This window comes from Anser anser, assembly GCF_964211835.1.
Source record: "Anser anser genome assembly, chromosome: Z".
Classification (NCBI taxonomy): domain Eukaryota; kingdom Metazoa; phylum Chordata; class Aves; order Anseriformes; family Anatidae; genus Anser; species Anser anser.
In genome coordinates this window covers 87,940,280-87,968,175 of record NC_139723.1, presented here as the reverse complement: position 1 = coordinate 87,968,175, position 27,896 = coordinate 87,940,280, and the positions used below count along the sequence as shown (strand labels likewise).

At 42.2% G+C, this 27,896-nt stretch overlaps 1 protein-coding gene across 19 annotated transcripts in view; it reads right to left on the bottom strand.

Annotated features, from left to right (window-relative positions):
- Positions 1-27,896, bottom strand: part of LOC310889345 (E3 ubiquitin-protein ligase NEDD4-like) — a 149,967-nt gene that overhangs the window by 58,761 nt on the left and 63,310 nt on the right. For 10 of the 19 annotated variants that reach the window (XM_083816699.1, XM_083816700.1, XM_083816684.1 and 7 more), the window contains 3 exons: positions 22,245-22,326; positions 17,315-17,353; positions 14,632-14,685 (listed from right to left, as the gene is read on the bottom strand). In XM_083816699.1, coding sequence (XP_083672825.1) covers positions 14,632-14,685; positions 17,315-17,353; positions 22,245-22,326 — 175 coding nt within the window. Of the gene's footprint in view, positions 1-10,032; positions 13,482-13,503; positions 13,609-14,631; positions 14,686-17,314; positions 17,354-22,244; positions 22,327-27,896 lie in introns of those variants that run through there. The other 9 variants (XM_083816696.1, XM_083816688.1, XM_083816698.1 and 6 more) reach the window with 7 other exon arrangements.

Genomic DNA, 27,896 nt, shown 5'->3' with positions numbered 1-27,896 from the left:
GCGCTATGCAAGTAGAAGCAGACGTTTTATCGAGTACGGGCTGTCCTTTGAGGCGAGCGACCACCCTCAGCATATTTCCTTCATTCAGAAGCATTCATTTACTGAATCTTTCCCCCAGAGAAGTATGTTCAGAGAATTTCATTTTTATACACACAGAGCTGAACAATAACACTTGCACAAGTGTTTGTGCAATGACCTATGGTTCTAAGCAGAAAGGTTTATCGAGAGTAGGAAACAAAGTAGACGATCTGCAGAACATTGCCAAAATGTGAGCAATGCAAAAGACAAATTGCTTACTTTAAAAAGTGAGAAATTTAAGTTCTTCCAATGGCTCGGGAAGATTGGTAATTACACGAGTTGGCAGACATTATCCTGAGGATGGGAGCACTTGGTACCACCTTTGAAGATGTTACAAGTATCTGCATATTAATTTGTAAGTAGAGAACAGAGTGAAATACACGGCCAAGTGAGACCCACGGACTCGTCACTGAGCATACAAGTTCTGGTGTAGCTCTGCTGACTGGCTAATGGCAACCAGATTGCTCCCTGCTTTCAAGGTGCACGGTTTCAGCCAGGCTTGTAACTGCCCCTAATCTTACACCTCCACTCCCTACCTCTTCTCATCATTTTTAGAAGGATTACGTTTGCTGTTATGCCTAGAACAGGACTTGGGCCAGAACTACTGCACTGCGATTCCAGTTTGGGATTTCATCCCACACTCCGGCAGATGCACGTTTGCACGCAGAGTAACACCTAGGCAGGGACAGGACATCCACGTGGCCAGCCTGCACAGCTTCTTTGTTCCTTGGGAGAGCTATCTAGCTGAAGCCTCTGAAATTACGAGGGCTACATGCAAGAAAGAAATGGTAAAGGGAAGTTCACGAGTGCAGCTTCAGCCATACTGAAATCAATGGCAGAATTCCTAATAGCTTCAATATGGACTAGATTTAGCCCCAGAGCTTCAAATCAGACAAAACCGTCATAATTTTACATGCTTATTGAAGCAGTATGTGACAAAAACAAGTGAGCTGGACCTGCTAGAAGATCGGGTGCAGATACTGTTGCTATCTTCACTAAACCTTTTGGCTTACAGCGGTTATGAGTGGTTCTTTGCAGGAAGCAAATCCTGCTCCTCTTTTCTGCTCAGCTCATTTCTCATTTATCTTTGGTCATGTTCTCCCTCAGCCTGCGTGGACAGAAGCCTAGTCCCAACTCAGCAATGCACTGCTCCCACACCAGCTCCCAGCTGCCTCGGGAGCTGCAGAAAGAACCTTCTGCAAGGCTGGAAGTGAAGGGGGAAAGCTGATAATGTCATAAGTACTGTAAACAATATATATATATATATACACACACACACACACATATATAAAACAAACCTTCCAGAGTTACTCTATGGCTTGATTAGTATGCCTTGTAGAGCATCTATTGCAATCCTACACCTTGTAACTGATTAATTTATTATTTATATGTACTTCCTTTGTGGCAAAAGAGACTACCTGAAACTTAACTTTCTCTCAATATCACGTTATTTGTATTTACTTTACAACTTGTATTTTATTTTATTTTCAGCTGCTAACAAACTCCATGTACGTATTGGTACACATTTGGTGTAGAACACTTGAAAACCAGCAGCTCCAAAGACAAACTGATTTTTACAAGTCAGGAGATATGCTTTGAGTGCACTGTAAAAAAAAAAAAAGGCACCTCAACAGTGGACAACTTTCCCTCAAAGACATAGTTTATATAAAGGTCTGAATGGGCTTGTTTAACAAAATTTTGGAAGTATCTGAAAACAGGACATTGGTTCTAACACCTACAAAAACCTTAGATCCCTTTGTGGTAAGGTCTGCTGTAGATGAACACAGACGAACAAAAACCTGACATAGTAAGGTGGAAAACATGCAATAAATTGTCAAATGTGATCTACCAGAAATTGTCACTAAGTCCAACATAAAAGCACAGAACTGTTGGCTGGCCACACGACTTTGTGACAAAACAAGGAGCCCTTAGATCTGTCTAACCTCCTCGGCCTCCCACCCATTTCGCTGGCGTTCTCTTCGTCCATCAGGTTCTGCAGCGCTAGCGCTCTCAAGCTAGTTAATTGAATGTTCCTCATCCAACACTAAAGGCCTAAAATCACTGAACTGCAGGCAAATTTTTGTTCTATCCGTAAAGAAATGATGAATCCCACTTCTGGGATGTTGTGGATTCAAACAGATTTTGGCTTTTCAGATGTGCTTGAGAAGACTCGTGCAGCAACGCAAGGCCCCTGACACAACTGTGTTCCCAAAGGTGGCCCAAGTCCCAAGTCAGCAAATTGAGACAGAAAATCCTCCTGTGTGCTTAAACCGGAGCTCCTCTTGACAATGACGACAGACTGCGTTCACAGGTTTGATAAAAGCACAGTGCTAACATTGCAAATCATGCAGATCACATTCTAGCAAATAGTTTATAAATCCCCATTTTTGTATAATAGAATATATATATGTATATATATATGGATAAATCCGTTAATCCCATTCATCAGACTTAATTTTTGCAAATTACACACATTGCTTACTTTTGGACAACAGACAGCTTCTGTAAGACATGCTAATGCAGACCCATAAGGCCAGAAATTCACCACATACAGCATATTTACTGCTTAAGGGAGAAATACGTTCCAAAAGAAAAACAACACCTCCCTTGTTGTAAAATAAAAGGATACCAACAACCTGTGCTTAACCAGATATATCAAATAGATACACTGCTAATGCAAATAACTCATGTCCAAGGACATTTCAGTGTTGCACTTCATATCATTCTTTAAAAATAAATCATTAAAAGGTCACAACATGCCATCTGAAGCTTTCTGAACTGCAAAAGAAATGCTGGCTATCAGGATTAAGAAGGCAATCTACAACTTTCAGCAATGCTTTTGGGCATTAGCATGTTTTTTTTTTTTTTTTTAAATAGAGAGAGAAAAATATGAAAGCCATGTGAATCTCACAATTCAAACATTCAAAAAGATGTTCTGTCCAGGATCAGAAACCTGTATTATGGATTGCTGAATTCTGAAAAGATGTGTGTTAGTAAACACTGCTACATAACTGCAAGCTGCATCACCAAATATATTGCAATCATTTCCCAACAAGTATAGTTCACTTGTGTTTATAATAATTCAGTGTGCTGGCAGGCACGCTCTGATAGAGTTTCTAAAAATACTGAAGTGTTAGTAATACAGCAACTACAGCAGCCTCCACTTCCAAATCTTTGGAGAGAGCACAAGATTCTGTGCAAGTACATGGAAGGAGATTCTGCTCAACATTTCAACACTAACGTTTAGTTCCACTTTTATACAATCTGAAGCAAATAACTGTCTTCTGGTAATAAAAAACCTGCTTGAAGCAGATTTCAATTAACAAAATATCCAAATGATTATCATATTTGTAACCCGAAGTCTTTACAGTGCAGATGTACTAAAACAATTATATTACTGTTAAAATGCACAAAACTTACACTAGAAGCGGGGGGATATGTGTAGAATGTAACATAATTCTTAGCTTTGATAATAACGCTTCAAATTTTATTTAGCAATAGGAAAATGTGATTTGACAAGTAATTGTGATTTGACATAATCCCTTTTAAATAATATTGCTATCCACACGCGTGGATATGCTATGCTCTTTACTTACAGGATATTAAGTAGAAATAAAATTAAAAACAGCTCAAAGCTGAAAGTTATTTTTGGAACAAAATACACAAACTGTTTTAAACGTTAACTCGGTAAAACTTAGGCTTTACCTTTGTCAAGGAGGACACTTGTCAGCCTCCAATATCTTGTTTAAAAGAATTTTCACTGTTTGATGAATAACTTTGTTTAATTTTGAAGTAGCTTGCTTTCTGTAATAAAAGCATTCAAAATAACTTATTCCAGAGTTTTATTTCTGTCTTTCCAGCAATCTGTTGAAGACTAAAATTGATGTTGAAAAAGTAGGCTCCTGTTGCCTTGCTTCTCTTCGTTATAAACACGGATTATATTAATCTTTACCACTAAGAATTTCTTTTAGTAGTAGGATTAAGAATATAAGACTTCGACAAGTAACTGAAAAGAAGGCTAGTGAGCTCACACAAGTTCATTGCTGCATCTCCCTCGCGCTGAGGACAGAACTCCCACCTTGCGGCCTCTCGTTCTTTTCCAGCCTACACAAACTACAGCCCGGGAACGCGGCTGACCAGGGAGGTTAATTCTTTCCAACCTAGGCTGAAAGGGAAGACGAAGCTTTTACCAAAGCAATTGAAAAACGGTCTGAATTCACACCACAGTACACAGTGCAGTACTTATTTCATTTGCACAACTGATCTAATTAGAAACAGATTTTCCTTTTGCCTTTCGCTTCCCGAATACCGCACGTGTCGGCCCCTCCCCGCCCCAGGCCCAAGGAGTCGGCACATCACAAACCTGGAAACAGGAATAGTATTTTGGTAATAACACCAGGGCCTTTAACTTCAGAATCAGCTTCTTCCACGCACACGAGACAGCCCAGCGTTGGGCTGGGTAGATGGTATCAGAGGATTTAAAGAGAGCGAAGGTCATTTTTTTCCCCTCTTTTTGGCAACAGAAACAGCCCAGTCATACTGCTGATTTTATTAATGTCTTTTTCTGTACGTAATTGCTGTCGTTTGGAAGCTACCAATGCCATCTTACTAAACGAAAAACAACAAAAGCACCAGATTTTAGACGAATGAATGCAGCAGTACATTTTACAATAGGATGTAATCCAGAAACTAAGTTAACAGGATACATTTGGACTTCAAAGAGCTTTTAGAACAAAAATCATCACAAAACATGTACGTTCCTAAATTCTTCACTACTTGATCACCTTGCTCAAACAGCTGAATAGTGCAAAAAGCCATGAACGCTCTGTATCTGTTTTATTATGTGCAGTTCTCGGGGGCTAGCTCTCTACTGAAGCTGCTCTGGCTGGCACCTTCGGTGTTAAGACTGTGTCAGCATTTCCATTGTAAATCGAGGCCCTATAAACTCAGCTTTAAAGAGATCACCGTGTACTGAGACTCAGCACCACACAATTTTTCCATGTAGGAGCAAATAGTTTATTAGTGCTATAAAATAAAAATGTTATTTCCAACTCTTCTGTTCAAGGTTTTATTCAAGATTCAGCTTCCAGCAAGAAAAACGCCCAACAACAAAGTCTAATAAAATCAGAATACTTTACCAGGGAACTCTGGGGGTGGATAGGGATAAGGTAAAGACGGTATTGCCAATTCTTGACTCTGAAAACTTGACTAAAAGAGATACCTAGATATCTATATACGAATAAAACCACGCTTGAAGTAGTTTTCAACTAACTAAATGGTTAGGATATTTGTAACCACCGAGGGAGAGCATCCTCCACCCCTACAGGCAGATGTGAGCAAAGTCCTCACCTGCACAGCACTGGGGCCCTTAGATAGCCATCTGCACTCCTTGTGGAGCAAGCAGAGAAACAAATTTCACAGCGCTCTTCCTTTGAGGTATTTTAAGCACCTAGCTACAGGCAGCACGCATTTTGTTCTAGAGATGCCTATTAGAGTCCAGATAGCAGTCCCTGAAGTAGGTCTCCAAACCTGGACAAGTGCAATGTAAAAGATAATAATCGCCGGGTGCAGTATTAGCTCTGTTTGCACTGGAAGGCAAGGCAGCCTCTAAAGGCACACGACACTTCCCACGGCACTTGTCTACCGATGCCTGCGTGCAATTGAGTTGTATCGATTCTGCCCTCTCTAAAGAGGCTTGGAAAGAAATACCGCTGATACAGCTTTCACCTTTCCATTTTAGAAAAATCTCTAAGCCCTCAATATGCAACTAGTATAATGAAGAATAGCACATAAGAGAAGACAAATCGTTAGCGGCTTGCTTTGTACCACTGAAAGCAGCGGCGCACTCAGCAACTGCTGCGGGGGCGGCAGGGAGAGCCCCGTCAGGCTCACTGGGCAGGTGAACGCAGCCAGCCCCGCGCCGCCCACGGGGTGGGCGCAGGGGCAGGCGGACCCCGGGGCCAAGTGCTTGCCTGCTCCTCACGTCCTGTCTTGGATTAGAGTGCCGGCTCCGATGCACTTCACCCAGGTGAAAACAGGAGAGGCAGATCAACAGTTACAGACACGTTCTTAGGAACAGAATCTGCCCCCTTTTTATCTGTTTATTCTTTGGATTTTTCGGACAGACTTGGCTCAGCAAATGTAGGAAGCAACTAGACCTCTTCTTCAAACCAAAAGCACCACTCTACTCAGGTCCTGAAAAAGTATCCGAGGGGGGCGAGTTAAAGACGACAAATGTTGTATGTGCTGAACACCACACCGAGGACAGGCCAGTGAATGGCCACAAGAATTGGCCAGAAGTGCCACGCTAAAAGGAAAATTAGGATTTCCCTCTCTCTCAGCAGACTGGATTAGCTAGCCTGAAACAAGATCTCTTGCAATGGTTATTTGAATGAGGATGGGGGAGTGGGAGGGTGGAAATTCTTTTTTCATTTTATCTTTAAATAATCTCCACCAGTTTTTCACGTGGGGATCACCGGTATATAATCCATTTATGGCTCCATACCATCTCAGGAAAGAGACTTTCAGACCTGACCGTAGCTTACACCAAACCACTGAAGCATTTCTTTCATTAGACCAAATGGGTCAGTTTATGTATGAAAGAAAAACAAAATTCAATCCAGAAGTGAATATCGTACCAACCAAAACGTGTTGTGGCTTGCGAAGCACACTGGCAAAACACAGAACATTTATTCCTCCTCTCCCCTTCTTCACTGTCACAAAGCGGTACCTGCCTTAGACAGGTTCAGCACAGCGCAAGGACAGACACGTGCAATTTGTTCATCAGAAGCGTTAGAGCCCTGCCAGGCTACAGGAGGGAACTGCCAGTTAAGAAATTATTCTTTTACAATGCAACTAAACCTCCGTCGTGTTCCACACGCCTAACAGGAATTTTTTAGCCACTTCACATAGAGTCTGTACGAAAGCCACCATGCGCATTGCATACGTTCACCCAACCCTGCTTTCGCTTTCTAGAAAGGAAATCTCGCCAAAGACCGTCTCAGCTAGACTTTAGGCACTTAACCGCCAGACTGCCACGCAGCGCCAGCCTGAGCAGGACCCGCGTCCCTAGGTGGCCACGTCCAAGTCTTCGGGGCACTCTGCAGAATTTCGGCCCCTTGTGTCGGCTGAGCTGTGTTTATTCTAAGTTGCTCTTTTAGGTTTAGATGCCCCAGTCCCAGCTGGTATCTTAGCAGCATAATTAGATTCTCTGTACTTTCACCACAAAATTTACTCTCAAATTATTTTTAAGGAAGGTAGGAAGGAAAATAAAAGCTGACTTGTGAAATGCAGACCAGCAGAGTCAAGAGTTGCCATTTCTGTTTGTCAGCTACGTATAATTCAATACTACAACATTTTGCCAGGGAGCTTTGCATTTTTTCATCACAACAAAGATGCCTTTGTCAGATCTCTAACACAGTTGTCCAGTATATGGGATTTTTGAAGATACAAATATGCACTCACAGACCCCAAATTAAAAACAATGTAAGTATTTGTTACATGCCATGGTATATATACACGCTTAGCAGTAGTCTATTGTATTACATATAAAATACCACAGCAGCCAAAAGAGTTTGCAACTATGCTTCCAAATAAAAACGTTCGGTTGGGCACAAGCTCATATTTTAGTTAATATTTTATAACAACTTGTAATGAAATACATCCTGCTTGCCCAAAAACACTTCTGTCTAAAACAGAAGATATTTGAAAGGTCATAAACACTTGGTAGCAGTAGGACTGCAGACGCCCGCATAAATGTTTTCACTCAAGATAAATAAGGCTGTAGCAGCTGCTGCGTACAGCCCCAGGCCCATGCCCTATATCAATCAAATACACACAAACTTGTTTAACTGGAAGACTCCGGATTTTTTTTTTCTTCTCTAACAACCATAAGACATGGCAGCTTTTCCCCTCAGCTTCACAGAACAAACACTTCAGGCACATCCGTCCTTAGCATCAGAGATCCCCAAACGTCTGCGGGATAGCTCAGAAATTGCACCATACCGAAGAACGTTTTATACCTAGACAAACTAAAGCAAGACTTCCAGCAAGACGCTTTCATTGCCCACACTTCCTATGGCAACTTGCCTGGCCAATCACCTCTACCCACAACACTTCTGGGCTTACTCAAAATATGAGAAAACACCACAAAGAAGCTTTATGTTTCAATTAATTCTTCATTTTTGAAATGTTTTGCGCTAAAGAATGCAAGTTCTGTTTGGACTGAGTGCCTCCGTGACTGCCACGCTTCACGGCAGGCTAAATTGATTTCACATGGTAACTAAAGCTGAGAGCATGTAGGAACAAACTTCTTAATTCTCTTCTGGAAACACTGAAGTACATCTTTGGTATGTGAATTGCTACGACAGTGAGGATCAAGGAAGTGACTTTGGGGGCATATCCTTTAGGAAAATGAGAAGCACTGCAGAGGCACGGGATGAAGACATCGGGCACATCTCTGCAAGTTGCACAGATCTGTAAATCTCTGACACTTTTGTACCAGGTTTGACCTGCTACAGCTACTTATGTAATTGGTTATGGTGCTTCCCTGTGAACAGCTATTGTTGGATAATAGGAAATGGAAAATCAGGCATACATTTGTAGTATGAGAGAGAACTCTTGACGTACTGAATACATGAAATTCAAATGAGGAAAAAAAATCAGCGGAGATTCTGCATTCCAAGTTTTCCTGCTGAAACATTCTCAGGCTGGCAGGAAAGATACTGTGCACTACTTAACAAAACTGCTAGCTAACAGAAACTGAAATGAAACCTGTATTTCTTCGGCAAGAGATTTTTTTTTAACATTTATTCTTAATGAATGCTTAGGAATATTCTGTGCATAAATATGAATAACAGTGATTTTCTATGCATAATAGTGACTGAAGAGCTAAAAAAAGGTTACGCTGGAATAGCTTTGAGACGATCAGCTTTTTTATAAGAAAGCTGCAGAGTCATCATATGGCCTCTCTGCAGTGAGCAGCTGTCTTTCTGTACTACATTTCACTGAAAGAAAGCGCAGGAGAATGAGAACACACAAGCAGCGAAGACCAGAATCTCTTTAGTGAATCTGTTTTCACAGCTGGAGATAGAGTACTTACTATTCTATATACAGCATCACTGAGCTTAGGAACTCAAGTGGGCAGTGTTAAATTGCACAGTAAAGCAATTTAAGCAAATGACTAATCTAAACCCTTGAATTTCATTCCTGCTTTGGTCTTTTAAAAACAGCTTAAAACCACAAAACTTCAATCTTTGTCCATTATAACAAAGAAAAAAGCAGCGGATGAATTTTGACATCTTAAAGCAAAATCAAAGCAAATACAAATGACAGTACAGTTACTGAGTTGTGCCAAGCTACTTGTATAGCAGTTTGATCAGGACTTGTGGCATGCCATAAACAGGACATGTTTGTAATTTGCAGAAGGCCAAAAGCAAGAAAAAAATAAACTAAGATTTTTTTTTCTAACCTCTAAGTCATTATTGTCATCAGAATTATAAAATTTCTAGTCTTAGATCGTATAGCATTACAGGGCACATTTTTAAGTCACACGGAGACACGCATGTGTACATTATCCTTAGAAGTTATCCAAGTACTTCTTTTTAAAAGCAAAGCACATGAAGAATTCTTCACGCAGCAGGGTCTCAGACAACTAAATTAACACAAACACTTGATTTGCCATTTGAATGTTCTGATTTTTAAAAATCTTTTCAACTGAGGTAACACTGAATTGAGTAATGTGTGACATTAGAATCTCAAAATTACACTGGATGCAATCGTAACTGAGAGCAAAGTTAAGCTGGATTAGAAATAGAGATGATTTGCAGCTTGTTCCAGAGAAATGCAGAACGTTCTAGCACTAACAACGGAAGCCCTTCAGTTGCTTCAAATTCAGAAGCCTTTGTATGGCAATTCTGTATTTTACCAGCACAGTATACCCAGCATCATACTTACCGTGGTGCCGGCTGGTGTAGGACCAGGGGTGCCACGACCATCTTTACCAACAACCTGATTTTGTTCTTCAGGATTACGGGTGACAAGGATTCTGAAGTGCTGTTGCCTCGTATTTTGATCTGGTCTGATTTTAAACAAACATCCCTGCCCTTGAGGAATCCTCTCTATTGAATTGCTTCTAGATATTTCTGACCCGTTCCTTCCATTTCCATGCAGTTCTGAATTCAATCCATCATCTGTGGGGCTAATTTCTTCCGGTCGTGGCTGGACAGGGTAGGAGGTACTCCTTTCTAGCCGTATCCGAGGATACCTGACCAACCTGTCCCCTTTTGTTCCAGTAAAACCAAAGTTATATTCGCCACCGGTACCACTTGCCTGTGGTTGCTGTAACTGGAGAACAAAGAACTTTTTCCCTGAATTTGCTGACATATCTGGCACATGTTGCAAAGACCAACGCCGGGGCTCAGGGGTGGGGGCATTATTTTGAGCCTCAGATCCAAAGGGTAATAGAGTAACCTGAGGCACATCTACACTGGAAGCACGATGCTGAATCCTCACACCGCTTATGTTTAAACCTGAAGCTGCTTCATTTGTCGCGTCTTCTTGGGCTGTAGATGGAGCATCTTCGCTCTGGTTATTGGAGGGAACAGTACAGAATATCCTCCGATTACAGCAAAGAGTTCCATTGAGCTGTTGCCCTAACTCTTCCGTCAGCCTAGGTGGAGAATTTTCAGGAGTCACCTCTGGACTGCTCAGAGAGGAAGAATGGTTTTCCACGGGGGATGCATAATGCTCCCTAAAGTCTGGGAACTTACAAGGAAGTGTCTCCTCGGGAGATTCCAGGGTTGCACTCTCATCCACGCAGTCGCTCGCAACTTTGCGCTGAAGAGAAATCTGCATCGACGAGCTTCTTGTCGGCCGCACGTCAATACTGTTCAGCAGCTGGGGAATAAACATGGATGTACTCCTTTTTAAGGAGCCCACTTCTTGAAAATCGCTGCCCCCACCATAATCTGCTCCGTGTCGGGAGAAAGCATGAGGACTGTTTCTTCTTGGCAAAGTGTGGAATGCCATGAAAAAGTCATCTTCTCTTTCCCGGTCGAGGACCTCCGATTCAGGGGCTGTGTTGCTTCGCCCAGAGCCAAAATGAAACCGCAGCCGATGGGCCATGGTTTTACAGAAAGAAGAAAAGGAGAGGGAGAACAGCAACAATTCAGGCACTGCCAGAAGTTAAAAACCAAAGACATAAACTCCAAGAAAAAGTGTCCCATCTGCCAAACTGTTAGCACTGCAGCACTGATAGCGACAGATAGCAGAAATAGCCCAAGTGGCAAGCAGCATTCCAGGCATGATTGGGTAAGAGCAATCAGCGCTCCTACACACTGTGACATAGGGTAGGATGGTGGGAGTCACGTGGCCTGGTTCCCCCTCTCCAATCTAAGCTAGTGGGGGTTTTGTTTTTTGTTTTTTTGTTTTTTAATGCCAGCAAGAGCCTGAAACAGCACCTTCACAGCTGCTCCTTTTCCATCAGAGAGGAGCGGCCCCAGCGGGAGAGCTCTCACAGCTGACTAAGGCAGCAAACACACTCGGCACTGCTATAAATCTAAACCACATCGTACTCATACAGCACATTTGTATAAAGCACACGAAAAGTTAACTACAACAGAAACGCTTGGATTTAGTGTTAAAAGTCAGTCACCTCCACATGCAAATAAGAAAAATTATTTCAAGCTTAACATTTTGGTGTGCGTTACGGCATTTGGCTATCATGGCAGAACACGAATAAATATAGCACGGTTATGCTTTCAATTTTAACTGTGCTCATAACGTGATTAAGTAACAAACTTCTTGCCTTTAAAAAGCCATGGCTTTTGCATTGTCCCTAGAAACGTCATATAGCCTATACTAGCCAGCTCAGTCCCTTTTAATAATTAAAAATCCACAACAATCAAAGCAACCGTACGTATCCAAAGATTTCTCATTAAAAACAGCAGAAATGTGAAAAGTGAGAGAAAATAAAGTTTCTTTTTAGTTTTACCAGGCAGTAAAGACGAGTGAAAACCGGAGACGGGTGTTGCATGTCGTTTTGTACTGATTTGTCTTAAACACTGTACAGAAACTCTGCCCATTGCTGGCCAGCCTCCAGTGAGAAAGTTAGCAATATTACCACGAGTGTGACTGCCAGCATGGAATACAGTTACGCTCTCTGAGAGCCAAAAGACCTCAGAAGAACAACAGACAGACAGGATACACCGAAATGCAAAACAAACACCCTACATGCAGAAAATCAGCGATCCGAGGATACTCACATTTGATGCACACGGCACAGCACTTGTTAGCACATACTAGAAAACAAAGTGTTTAGCAAAAAGCCTATTTACAGAAAGAGACAGAGTAGCTTCAATTAAATACATGGACTTCTCCCTGGGAGAACTCAAAAGCTTTACAATTTTGTCAACAGCTCTGAAAATTTGTAGGTGGCGGGTCAATAATCCCTCTAGACATTTAAACCTCCGTATGCGAGCAGCTTGCTTTCAAAAGACAGAAAATGACCAATCACAAGAGAAATGGAAGCTTAGAATGATTTAACTGCCAAGAGACAGCACAATCCCCTATTGTTTTAAGCGGACTACGAGCCAACAAGAAGAAAAACATGAATAGCTTCTACACAGCAACAGTTCCGTGGAATTGCCTTGTGCAAGCACAGGTGTTGACGTTATTTTTTCTTATTTTTCAGGTAAAATATTACACAAGGACAGTGTCTCTTTGCACTGAAGATGAAGCTTGCATCATATGTTCTTTGTTTTGACTGGGGAAAAGAAAGGAAAGGACATACTGCAGCAACAAAGTGCTTTGATAATTTAGGAACATGAAGAAATGGGGTAAAAAACCATGCAAGTATTCACAACGAATATTTCACATGAAAGCCAAAATAATCTGTTCAATGCCTCTCATTCTGTAAATATAGGATGGAAAATTGCTACTCTAAAAACCCCACTGTACTTGCTTTCCTTTGCCAACAGTTCAGAACACCTGAAAGCAAAGCAATGGCTCCTAAACCCAGGGTTACAGCCTAAGGGAAGGCTGTCTACAGAAGCAGGATCACAGAAAGAACAGCCAGAAAATGGTTCAAGTATAAAATAGTACTGAAAGTACCAGTATAAGGCCAGTACCACATACAAGAAACTTGGAAATCTTAAGCAGCGTGTATCTGAAATGAGTATACCAGAACTGTTATTTCTCAGCTGTCACTGTGCAGCCACACCGGGATTTTTCCTGAACTGTCACCCCTTTGCTGTCACACACGGACATCCCCATACATGCCACTGCCCTCTGCAGGCTAGAACGAAGCCTCTTCCACGAGTTTCAGGTTTGCCCTCCACGCCAACACAAACTTATTCCAAGCATCCTCCAAGGCACACGCAAGCCACACGGGAATGTCAGCGCAGCCCTGAGCCCAGGCTTACATACCCTGCGCGCAGTTACGGTTACAGGATTGCTGCTTCGGTGTTGTTTGCATCCGCTGGCAACACAGGACCTTAAAGCCAGGAAGAACTGACCGATGATCTCCTTTAACTTCGAAAGGCGTAGGACAGTTTTGATAGTGCAAATGTTCATTACGATTATCATTGCCAACAAATACACTCAGTCAGCCCTGTCTACATACATGCTGTCACAGATTTATTATTACATTTTGTCAATTTACTTCACCCTAAAGGAAGACTCACAAAATAGTATTGTTTCACTGAGTCCTTTTTTCCCCCAGAATATTTTAACTTTTATTTTTCTTCACTCTATATTTAATAGGAATACAGAGAAAAAGAATACATTTTTGGTGATTGATATTTCCATATTATGTTTGTTTAGCGTAAAAAGATCTTCACAACACTGATCCTAATCTTCATAAGGCAAGCAATTTTAGTAGAGATTGTACAGCTCCCAACCCAGAAATGTAATACCTCATCTCATAAACAAAAACAATTGTGCTATAGTTTTCAGAAGACAAAGCTAACAAAGGGGCCTAGCAGTAAGATTTGGGGAGACTTCTCTAGAACAACTGTTGCATCAGCAAAATGAAGTTCAAGGCTAAAAACCCTAAAAATATGTCAGGTGTCATCAGGGACAGAACTGAACACAAAACTCAGAGCACTCGTTATTTTACCAATTCCTCATGCCTTCATGCACCCGCTTCTTGAGGCTTAAGTGGAGCTCTGGTTACCACATCCCAAAAAAGGATTAAGAAGTATTAAAAGTTACAGGAAATAGACACTAAAATGATCAGAGGATGAAGCAGCTGCTTTGTAAGTGACTAAAAGGGCTGGGACTGCTTATCAGTTTACATCAGAGAAGCCTAAGGAAGAATCCGATGGGGCTTCCACTGTCAGAATACTGGGTTAAGAGGGTCCATTCTGGTCCGAGCCAGTAGAGTACTTCTGTGTTTAATGTTCCACTCGTCCATAAAATAGACACTATTTACGCTTTAACCTGTATTGCCCAGCACGCTAATGTACAGACAAAAATACACCATTAAGACGTGCTATGTTCTTGCCATTCATGTTACACAGCCTGTGATCAGCGAAACAATCAAGGAGCACTCACCAATCTGTTTTCATCGAACACTTCGAACAGGAGACGATGATTGGTTGGGTTTACCTATGAGAAAATTCAAATATCACTTTAGGTTCATTCGCTTGATAACAACACTATATGGGTACTATGGGTACACTATATGGGTACGATTAAACCAAGGCAAACTGAACAGGGCTAACAGGTTTTAGGGAATTTTTTAGTTTTACTTAAACGGGAGCACTCGAACAATTTGTTTCTAAACCCTACGGCAGTTAGACCTAGCCTACCAGGGAACATTTGAGGCTCTTCTTTACTGCGCTCAGTGCAGGACAGGTACCGCACCTCTCTGTCTGCAGACAGCTCTGAAGAGGAGAGGCCGCGCTGCACGCAGGCTGACAGCATCTGGAGATGCCCCAGGGCAGCATCCCAGCGGCTTCCCCCTCAGGTAAGCCTCGGTTTGCACCGCACACGGGGACCCCGGCGGCGAGCCCAGCAGCACACCTCGCCTCATCCACGAAGGGCCCGGCCGAAGGGGCGAGCTCGGGGCTTGGGCACAGGCCGGGCTGCACAGAACAGCAGGGCTCACGGAGTTCGGGGTTCCACGTCTGCAGAGCTCAACCAAAACGTATGGAGCAAAAGCTTTGCTGCATTTCTTTCGGAACTTCACCGTCTCTGTTTCAGTCCGTCCACCTGTCACTGTTTCTAGCCCATTTATCACACATCGTGGAAAACCCAACAGAAGTCAGAAAACCCACTTTGTGTTCGGCAAAATTAGCTCTAACACTTGAAAACAGCAACTGGGTCTGCAGGAAATGATTCACTTGGAAGTAAATCTAAGCAGAAAGACTACTAACACTTAAAGAAGACAGCTCGGGGAGGTAGACAAGGCAGTCACTATTAAACAAGAAAAGAAATGTTTGGTAGTAGTTGGTCCACTTGATAGATCTTCAGAAAAACTTGTAAGCCAGGTTAGTATGTCTACTTGTTTAATTAAGAAAATTTACATAAAATAGTTCTCGACTGATTGATAATTCTGTAGGGGTGGTGAGGAAATCCCCAGTTTTGAAAAGATCAGAAAATTGTGGCACATAAAAAAGGTATGCATTAATTTAAATATTCACATTGGTGTCTAGGGCTTTCAAGGTATTTTAACGGAGCTTCTGTGAAGTACACGTGTAGTTTAATCCAGACAAATGGCTGTGGGTTTGGGTATTCTCTTTTCCTGGAAAAACTACATGATGAAAAAGTGTATCTTGAGAAGTATCAGTCAAAATTATAAACACAAATAAGTTTTCTAATCCTGGGTAAAAATACTCCACTTTAAAGCACATGAATTTGTTCCTCGCAGTCTATCTTACAGCACAGCACGTTTTTGAGACCTGTATTTGTAAGGATGGGCTTACGGAGGCGCAGTCACTCATCTCTGAGTCACACAGCAGGGAATCCAATCTGGGTGAGCCTGAAATGTCTTCAAGTACATACCAAGTGTAAAACTGCCTTTATCTCCCCTTCCCTGTGCAATTGCCATAATGGCCATCGCTATGTAATTCGTCCTCTATGCTGTGGGCAATGCATTTGAACCCTGCCATAAAACGCTCTCTTATTAGGGTAGCGACTTTGTGGTAAAATGACAGTATTAAAAGCCCAGCTGCACTGCTGCGGGCAGCTGGTGGGGTCACCTCTGCAACAAGGGGGTGCAACTACCAAGGACCTCTGGGATGAAGATGGAAAACCTCAGGGCAGTCAAAATGAAGTTAGTGTCAGGACAGTTGCTATTGACTCTGCACAGCTTAAAGAAGCAAGTCTGAGTCCATATTTCACAGTCACGAGTACGTTATACGAATCAAAACATTAGATAAAGACAATTTTTAGAGATTTAAATATTTATTAACCTGTTACAAAATCTCGAAAAGCCACTTGGTAAATGTTTAAAAGTAAAAATTCCATTCGAACCTCAAAAAAATGTGTATTAGCAATAATATTGGTGGGAACTATTTGAATGATCTTATTAGCAAGACCGTCAAACACTAGGACTATAAACCAAGTTTGATAGGATACCCATTTCTAACAATCTACAATGACATCTGTTCTCAAGCAGCTGTTTAAGATTAGATGTTAAACCACTGAAATTTTACCTAACCTCCTTTTGTGAAAGCTACAGCTGCAGTAAAATTAAGTCATTCTTCCTCAGAAAAATACTTTTAGCAAGTAAATAACAAAGTTATCATCCTTCTCATTTATATTATGTTGGTTCTGATAACAACAATTTTAATGCCTCCTTTCCTATTTTTCAAATATTATTTTTTCTGATGAAGTCACCTACTAATTGAAACTGTATCACAGTTTTTGGTGAAAGTTACACTCATTTTAAGAAAGATCTAAAAAGATAAAAGTTAACTACAAGAAAAAAGCATATTTTGATTTATTTTGGCAAGCAATATGAAGGTCAAGATAAATTACTTTTTCAGCATTGCTTCTCTACATTTGTATTTCATTATTTTTTGCCATGACAGCTTAAATCTCATACAGTTCCCTGAAATATTTCTGATTATTTGCCACCACACTAACATTTTAAGACCACAGCAAACATCAGGACGAGCATTTTTTAAGAAAGCATATAAACAATAACAACAAAAAGCTTCTTCCCAACCTTATAAAACACCATGTGATTAATCGTACACATTATAATGTTTGCAAGTAAAGGGAAACTTACTCTAAAATAAAATTCTTCATTCCATTTTGGATTCAGTGTCTGTAAAAGAAATTAACATTAACACACTAAGACCTCTTTAGGTTTGCACTTTTGCAGTAATTGAAATGTGCATGCAAATCACAATTTTCTAGCAAAACAGAAGGAGAGAAAAAAGGATGTCATAACAAAATAATGCAAATAAAAATATTGCTGTCAAATGATTTAACTTCTCTACTGAGTAAACCACATGTGGGAGGATATTTGAGTCAGATGATCCGAAAATAGATATTAAGCATAAATGCTATTCTGTGAGTAAAAGGGAAATCACTGGAAATCTACAGAAACAAAACCTTAAGATATTTCCTTTTCCACATTTATTTACATCAAGACAAAAAAACAACTTATTTTTTAAACACAAGGTCAGCATTAGTATTGCAAAGATAAGGACAGTCATATTATATAGATTAAAAAGAAAGAGAACAAAAGGAAAGGTTATGTCCTTTGAATAGATACCATACTCTTCCTAATCTCCTTCAAGACCGGAGGATTGTAGTTTCAATTTAATAATTTGAATAAAACATTCAGAATAAAATGTTTCATTTACAGTCTGAAGGGAGCTCAAGCATAAAATCATAAATTGATGATTAAAAAACTAGAACTACAAACATTAACAATTTGTGCACTTCAAATTTGGGTAAGTTGAAAATCTAGTACAGTATGTCCAATGGCTTTGTTTTCTTGCCAAACCATTCCCTCATTCTCTCACACAGCAGAGATTTACCAGAAGAGCTGATGGTAGGAATTGGCTCTACACCCACCAAAATTTTATTAGAGCAGAAGGACAATCTTGGGTGTTTATCTTGAACTGCTTGATATAGACGCAAAATATCTATCACATCCAGGACACAGTGGCTCAGGCATGTCTCTGCACTACGGAAACGCGAGTCAGTGCGCGGCTCAGCATGCGCTCGGGTGCCACGTAATGCTGACACTCGCACAGCCCCTTCCCCTTTAAGCGTGGGCTGAATCTCAACCTGACACATATATACACACATATTGTACAATTAATAATCAGATACTGAGACTTAAAAACCTTGTTCCAGAGAATTTAAGAAATACAGGAAGAGAAAATGAAATAACTCTACAAAAAGAAAGATGTAATAAAAATCTTCAACCTCTAAACCTTTATAAAAGGTTATGCAGGTGGTTAACATTTGTACTCATGTTAGATGTTGATCCTGAACAGCTTTCTGATTCAGGGCAGGAAAACATTTCACAAAAGAAAAGACCAGTGATCACAGCGGTGGGGTAGGGGGCAGAGACACACTTTCAGCTTCTTTTTTCTTTTTTGCGCTATAAAGGCAAAGATGTATTCACTCACACAAAGAAGCAATAAAGGAAAATGTTCTTTCAAATATTTGTATTCATTCACTGTGGCTGTTCTTGGCAACAGAGCCCCCTTGCATGTAATTTAGCAACTAAATTTGAGGGTACTACTACCGATCAATAATGCAACGATTTTGAATCCACAACGATTTTTTAACCACAATTATAAATTTCAGGAAACGTGTGATGTATTAGGAAGCACAATTTTTAGTAAATGAACTGGTGACTGTTAGAAATTTCTTCCACCTTTACAAATACAACAACTGATAGGTCAATTCAGAAAGCACAAACACTAGAATCACAGCAAAGGAGAAAAACACTTGTAAAGAAAGTCTCCAGAAATAAATGGATGAATAACCACTTCAGAAAGGATATTAGCAGGGAAACAACAACAAAAAGACTCACCAGCAAAAAGAGCTACATCCTAAAAAGGGCAAGTATTGTGGAGATAAAGAACTGCCAAGAGTCAAGCTGAGTTAGATCTTCCACAGGATATTAGAACAAACACGAAGAAAGTTCTTCAACCATATAAATAAAAAGAGAACAAGGAAAGAAAGAAGAGATGCTACTAAGCAATGAAGCTCTCAGAGGAGAGCAAAACACTTTTAGATGTAGGAAGTTGTGTGTTTAACACTATGGTAAAGGCAGAATAGCTAACAGGGATCAGTAGGAAGACACTCGTGTCACAACTGAAGTAGAACTGAAGTCTTCAAAGCTCACCACAGTCAAATCGAAGAAACTGAAGAGTCTTCATCTGGACTTTTGAAAGGATTAACACATGAAATCACATGCTGAGTAGTAGCAAAAATTTTGAAAAGGTCATACTGAGCAGCTTACAAACGGCAAAGAGTTCTTTTACTACAGAAAGAGAGTAAAAGAGCACTTCTAGCGAGTCATTCAAAACAAAGCTCCAAAAGGAAACGCAAGGCTTTAATCAAATGCCACAGCTGGACTAACTAGATGTGTGGAGGGAGGTAAACCAAAACAAACAGCCTCAGAAATTCAACATCGCTACATCATGACAGATGCGCCCAAAACTTCTCTCCGATAACTTTATTTCTGCAGAGTAAGGAAACAGCGTAGATTTAATCCTGCTTGGCTGTAACTAAGCACTTCACAAGGCTAGGCCCAGCTGTACAGCAGGATGCCTATCAGATAACTGCTCTGGTAAATTAAAGGGAGAATAAAAAGGGGAAACTGCAGTCCCTTGTGCCTTCTTATAAGCACTCCTGCAAGCCAGTGCACACAAATTTACCCGTTCAAGTGAGGAAGACAACAATGAGTAGAAAAAATAAGGAGGAGGTGAAGGGTTAGATGCCATCACATTAAAAGCAGACTAGGAGGAAATAATCGGCAGTATCTTTCAGAATCACTCCTGGGAGTGACTTTGCTCAGTATTTTTTCCTTAATTAATGTAACTCAAAATGAAGACGACATACACGTGTTTGCTATTCATGAAATAAACACAGAAGTTGTATGTTGCATAGGAAGAAAACTGCTCCGAGGGCAGACAAGATGAAATTCAGCGATTGAATAATGAAATGACTGACGAGAAGTTTCCAAAGGATGAGTTAACAGTACTATTACGGAAACGACTGAGAGAGTCCAGACTTTAAGTGACAGTTACAAGAAACAGTGAAAAAAGGCAGATGCAATCCCAAGAGTACATCATCATCATCTCACCCTCAGCCCTCTGCACAGAAATCCAACTGCAGACAAACATTGTCCTTTTTCTCCTCCTTCCTAGGGCAGCACAAGGATCCATGAGTTTACCACCTTCCCTCAGAGGAGCAACACAATGCTTTCACAACTTTACTAGGGCTTTTATTTATGGTAGTCTTCTCAGAAGCTCTTACTCCCCTACCTGTCACACACATCCAAAGACGGTAATTATCATTTCAGCAATAACACTACAACCTTATGTCCAAACCAAGGCTCTCGTTTCAACTGCTCGTAACTTTTTGCACTACACTTCTGTAGCCATCACTTCTCAGACATGTAGGAGCCAAATACGCCATCTCTTTAGTACTCATGCTTTTACACTAGCAACACCCTTCCAAATACAGACGATGTTATCCCAGTAAGAAAAAAATAGACATAAGACAATCTGCTTTGACTGTAACACCCCAAGAAAAGCTGCACTGCTACTGGAAGAAATGAGAAATTTAATAAAGCTCTGGATGTGACCACCATCTTTTCCTAAGAAGCAAGGGGGAAAAGTCTTATCCATGCCACACTTTCTGATCTCCCCACCGCTATTGCACAGACTTGCTACAAAGCATCTCTCTCCCAAGCCAAAGGACCCTTGCTCCTTCAAGACCTGTCTTACACCCCCTCTGCCATCACAACCGTCCTGCGTTTCATCTGAAGTCACAAAACAGCTGAAGTCGGAAGGGACCTCTGGAGGTCATCCAGACCATCGCGACTCACAGCACCTCATGTTCAAAGTCTTTCATTCAAGTGAAAGGTGAAAGATCAGAATCTTTCTCCCACCTACAGGCATTTGCCAGTTAGCAGAAGCTGCCACACTATTTTAGGAGAACAAACAAGCGCTATAAGGGCTGGACTTGCCTGTGACAGGAGGAAAGCCATTATTTTTCAGGAATGCTGAAGCATCCATTTTCAAGCAAGCGCCCGAAAGCTAATGCACAGGCTGTCAGTGGGGTGTAACTGTTCACATGCCTCCGACTTCCACCGAGCTCTCTCCCGATGAAACAGGTGGCCTGTTCCATAACCGAGCAGCTCTGAGGCCATACTACTGGTCCAAAACTACTGCAGAGGTCAATAACGTAATTTATTTACGTTAAGAGAAGAAGCCTCCGCCTACACTCATTTTATTCTTTTCACCTAACCTTTGCAATGTAAGAAAGATTTTTCAGTACACAGATACTGATGTAATGGTTTCTTATGAACACCGATGTTCCATAATAAAACAAAGTCTCACACTTCGGAGAGAACATGACACTTGATACTATAGCACAATTAAAACAGCCAGGTATTATACAGCCTGCAAGTGACCTATCTAGCCTACGTGTTTTTCACTGATACGACTCCAGGAACAGGAGGCAGTCCTGTGCGAGCATGTCCCACGAAAGGACATGACAGCAAGCACACGCCTTCGACAAAAATGAGGTATAAGAACCATGAGAAAACTTCCAACATACTTATATAGAAGTGGCAATAAATCTTGAACCTATTTAAGGAAACAAAAAATGACACAGTCCATGTTGTTACTATACCAGCTAACTTGGCACTGCTTTTCAAAAAAATTAACATTTTTCTCACAAATTTTAATGTATAAAATTTTACACCAAACTAAGCTAAACAGGGTATAAAGAAGGTATTTTACAGAGAGAATACATGTAAAAATGCTATTATGAAACAACAACAGATCATACACATTGAACATGCATGCCTTTGTTTTCTCATTCTGGTTTGAAAGAAGGCGGCGTTACTGGGTTTCTATACATGTGTGTAACAAGTTCAGTGTTGTATTACATTATAGAAGCAGGTTCCAGTGTTCTTAGTGTCTCCAAAACAACGAAACAAAAAAGTATATACATACCTTTTTAATAGTTTTTGTCTGCACCAGGGCAAGTTCTCTGTTCTCATCTGCTACATACAAGGAAAGTTTCACGTAGGGGTCACTGCAAAAGAAGATGTCAAATTTAATGGGAATTCTACAGCCAAATATAATTTCAATGTAAGTTTGTCATTTAATTGGATAACAGTAACAGCTCAATATTTTTAGAGGAAGTGTTTTTACTGAAACCAATTTACTGTAATAAGCTACTGAAACACTTAAAAGATGTGTTTGAATATGCTCAATTAAATACTGACCATGGCATTAACTTGCAGCTTTCTCCCGCTTCTGTGGACAAACACCTCTTGCTTGCATACAAGTTCTGCCCACCAGCACTAGCAAATGATTCAGCCTCCCTTCAAATACCATTTCTAAACATGATGAAGCATGGTGACCATCAAATTTGCAGCCACGGGGTATTCTAAACTCTGCAGAGTAGCAAGCAGAAGCACCACTACAGCTAATCTCCATTAGTTTACTTAGGGAAGGGTCTTGTCCATAGCACTGTAACCAGCTAGCATAGATGAGTCTGGCTTCAGATTTTCTTTCCCCCCCTTCCCTCTTTTCAGAAGGAGAAGGAAGTAGACCTGTGTATTCCAGAGACCATACAGCTCCGTATGTCTGATGTCTTTCAGACATAGGCTACGGCACTAAAGGAGGTCACTGCTTTTACCAAGCTGCTCAACCCTGTCGCGGTGCTGCAGGCTTGCTGTCCTCCAGATCTGAGTTTCCTAACTTCTTCTCTCAGCAGGGAGACAGTAGCTACCAGTACGGGGTAGTAGCACTACTACCACGGAGCAGTAACCTCTTCCACTGGTACAGCCTCCTAGCACCTTCTCTTCCTGCAAGGAAGAACGTTCTAGAAGAAGGGGGAGTTCAAGGATGCAATCTAAAGCTTTTGAAGAAAGGACAGACAGCAGACACTGAGATCAACTAATTCGTTCAGACTTGCAGAGACTCTCTCAAGCACATCTGATACTCCATAACATCGAAAAACATTTTGTCAGTATTGCTAAAGAATAATCAGCATTTGAGTGTTCATTATACTAGGAGTTCAATTTACTTGGAAAATAACACTGCAGAGTGAAAATAACATACGAATAAACAAGATGTCGTGTTAGATTATCGTATCTGTTGATGCACATAAATGCACCTACTTAAACTGCAATTAAATTCATCATTGAGCGCCAAGGTTTGAGAGAAAACAAAGCATCACAGTGATTAAAAAGAAATGCTAACACCGCTCTGAATTGCTTAATGTACCATGCCACCTATATTTACTGAAAAAATACCCTATTACAAGAAGCAGTAGAAACCAGACATTCATCGAAGCAAATCATACGCTTTCCAGCTTTGGTAGATCAGGGTTAACACCGTTTCTTCAAGATACCCTACTTCTAACTACCTGAAACCCTGCAACACCCATCAGGTTTGCACATTTCAGACTCTGCTGTCACTGAGCTGGAGAAAGGGGAGAGCAGAGGAAGGGGAGCAATGCAAGAGAAATGTCATGGGCATTCACAGTTCCTAAGCTCATTCTGATTTGAGCATACAGTAACAAAACTGGAGGAGTAAACCCATTCCCTTTACATGGAATTCATCGTGAAAAACCATGAGGAAATACTAATTCAGATCTCAATGTTATTCATCTTTTCAAACGTTCTTCTCAAGGTGAGCATCAACATTATTGCCTAAAGACACAAGCTTGCTATAGCTGCATGGTGCAAATATAAATGTTTCCTATAAACTAAATATTAGAACCAACACTAAGATCAACATCTGAAAAATAAAAATGCAAATCATCTCTATTAGGATACCATGCAACAATATCCAGGAAAAATGAGGAATGGTGAAGGAGGCAACAGATTCTTTTTTGCAATACTTTTTTTTTTAAACAAGGGAAAACCAGGTTTATTACAAAATTGAGTAGGAAAACTTAGCCTCTCCTGAACAAACTATCGACCCCTCTGCCTACTCTAAAACAGCCAATGAACTGAACAAGTCTCCACTCCTGAATGGGAGCTGGGAGTTTACCTGAACGCTTAGAAGATCTTTAGGACTATTTACGTACGTGCAATCACTTGCCCAGATGAAGCTCGTAGCCTGACAGATGCCGAAGCGCTGCGAGCCTGCCCGGCAGCGCATCTTGCTCTGCCCCAGCCCCTTGTTCTGGCCCTTGTGCTGCCCGTCTTCAGTGGAGAACACCTCTGCGTGGAGCTACGCATGAGTATAGGTGAGAGGAAGAATTCAAGTCAAAAGCAGCTGTCAGGGGGAAGGGGAGGTCACTTCTCAGCCCAGTCAGTACTGTGGCTTGGTCCAGCGGAGGCATGCTAGTAGCTGCTGCTTCAGGAAGGACAGGATGCACAGCAGAGGTGGGAATGAGCATCAAGAGGAAGGGCAGAGGAGTTTCTTCCCCTTTCCTTGCCCTTCACTTTTCTATAATCATCTTAATGTTTTCTGAAGTCTACCATCTGACTGACTTTGTCAAATTAAACATTGCAAAGCAGTAGAAAACAGCACCTGGTAGGGACATCTCTAAGCCACATGAAATGCAGTGCCACCTTGGTTTTGGTCTTTAGGCTTTTTTTTTTTTTTAATAACAACAATTATTTAAAAATAAACAAGCAAACTTAAAAAGAGCATAAGGACACACACAAAAAGTAAAGGGTGAAAGAGCTGAGATTCACCACAAGTTTCTTATCCAGAGGCTGTGACTGATGGGATTTGCTGACAGCTTGCAGAGAAAGCGGCTCCAGTCACGCTATCTGCTTTACCTGCTGCTAAATCGAGCGCTTCATTCACAGCTCGGGAAGCTGCAGCTGCCTCAACAGATCTGACAGTTGACATTTTTTTCCTCTCCTTTGAACCCATCATCTGTCCTAAAGAACCACGAAGCTTCCTGCATAAGAAAAGCTTTTTGTAGCACTGGAAGTGAGGATAAGAGCACCAAACTCACTCAGCAACAGTGGCACAGACAGCATCCCAGCCACAGACGGCAGCTTCCCAGCCTACGTCTCCCAAAAGGATTTAGCTACCTGAACAGTGACTGCCACACCCACTACTTCTGTTCGCTCCATCAGAAAGTAAGAGGACATAAGTAAGAGATACCAAAGAACGCTGAGTTTATAACCATTGTCTTTCTCCACTTAGAAGTAGCTGCCGACAAGAAACGTTGCAGTCTGTTCTGCTGCTTCTCCCACCACGTAGCAGTTCCAGCAAGCTCAGCCCCAGCGTCCAGGAGATCACCCTAACCCTACTACTGCCGATACACTGGGGCGGTCACGCCGAGCCGCAAGCTCACAGACCAGACGTACTTCCAAAACCACGGACGTGGGTGTCTCCTGCATCCACGTAAAACAAGGATCAAAACTCACTTGCATTAACTTTTTTCAATATTCTTCTTGCATGTTGATGTACTCCCATAACATACCATTTAAACTCCTGTTCATCATAAATGAAGGCTCTTTCTATTGAACTCTAACACTACCTGCCAAACTTCAGGAAAAAAATAAATCAAGAAATATTTCTGGGCAGAGGATATCAGGGATACTTAAAGGCCTCTGTAATGAAAACACATGAGGCCATGATGCTATTTTCAAAAAGTAACTGCTGGCAAAACCTATGCAAATACTCCAGTCATGAAAACACCACCATATGGATTCATCACTAGAACACCTGTTCTCAGATACCGAGCAAGATGAAACGCAAACTAAACCAAAACTTTTATAAGCCAACGACAAAACAAAAAAAAAGGGCCAGAACAAACCACCGAACAAAGGCCAGAGCAAAGCACCAGAGAAACCAACCCATTATGCCTAAGCAGTCTTCCCAGGCTCCCAGGAAGGAGGACAGACACATGAGGAAGGAGGAGGAAGCGTTCGCCACACCACAACGCTTCTGAAAGACAGACGTTTACAAGCAAGTAGCAATGGTTCTCCCTACACAGAAAGGGCCTTCCACCATGCCATTCACCAACCAGATGTGCCCGGTACATTCAGAACACGTTTCCATGCTCTGTCTCACGAGGTTTTACCGCAGACTCTCGATACACAGTCACGGACCGGTCGGGGTGGGCAGGCAGCCCCGGGTGCCCCTGGCCCCCCCGGCCCGGCAGCCCCCCGAGCAGGGTGCCCAGCCCCACGTGCAGGCGGCTGCTGGAGACCTCCCCGAGCAGCCCCCAGCCCCTCTCTGGGCAGCCTGGGCCGGGGCTGCGGCACCTGCGCGTAACTGCCTGGCTTCGCACACAGACTTGGAGCTGCCCCCACAACGGCAGCACGCTGACCGTTGGCAGAGGCACAGGGAGCAGCAGAAGGGAGGGACGAGACGCGGATGCAGCAAGTGTCCGGGGCAGGGCAGGCACGACCCCGGCATGCAGCTGGCAGCACACATCGCATCGGAAGGCAGGCAATTTACCAGAGGAGCTCTGGTGGTTGGAAAATCCTGCTGATAGTGCTGGGGAAGGCAGACGGGGGAAACGTGGCAGGTGCCCTCGATACCTTAGAGCACCACAGAGTAATATACTTATTACTCAAACCTTGTTTACCGAAACCTGAAAAGCAATACTCCGATTGCAATGAAACAGAATTGCCCCCAAACCCAGCACGGTGTTCACACCTCTGTCCCAGCTAAAAACTCTGCTTTGTTTTGCAATTCCAGGTTACCCATTCAGTTCTGGTTGGTAGAGATCCTGGATACACCTGGACGGGGCACTTACTTGAGACAAGAACGTGAATGGTACTGATGCCGAGAACACTGCGCGTTGGTTACTTGCACGTCATTAAGCCAGCAGTGCATCGTTGTGGCCCTGCTCTGAGCTGAGTAGTTTTTCCCTGCGACTTTTCACCAGGCCCACTTTTCATGCCAACAGGCAGCATGGACACAAAGCGACTCATGCAGGCTTTCTAAGGCAGCTACCATGACCAGGATTAAGCCAACTCGAGTGGTCAAACAGACACAATAAAAGCTTGTCATTTATTGTTTCCCACACACTTGTAATTCTCCACAGCGATCTGGTAATGCTTTTAGGCAACACGACTCTCAACAAAAAGTTCTGAAACACACTTTTCTGTGCACGTAAGCTCGCAAGTTCTGGCACACAATGCAACAGAGGCTCGAGCGAACAAGGCGCGCTGCTCGCTCCGCAGGGCGCCGCTCCCTCGAGCTCCCACAGCACTACGGCGCCGCGCTGTTCGAGCGGCCCACGTTCCAGTACCCAAAACAGGGGGCAGTCCCTTTGCTGAAGCGCAGGGCTGCTATCCAGGGGGCACCAATGCAGAGAGATGCAGGCTGGACGGATATACGGGGACACTACTTCACAGAGAGGGCTCGAGCAGTGCCATGGGGGCTCAGGGCAGCCGTAAAGCCTGAATCTTTGGAGGTCTTGACTAGAGAAAGCCCTGAGCAACCTGGTGTGATCCCAGAGCTGACCCCGCCCTGGGGACACGGTTGGGCCAGAGACCTTCTAAGGTTCCCTCCGGTCCCCTACAGTTATACCCAAATAAAAGCATCAGCACTCGCTGATCCCAGTCAGTTTTTAAAAACACATGCACACAGTTCGCGCTTGTTCCCTCCCACCGATGTTTAAAGAGCTCTGTACCCGGCCTATTTCAGCCAGAGCTGAAATTAGCAAAGCCC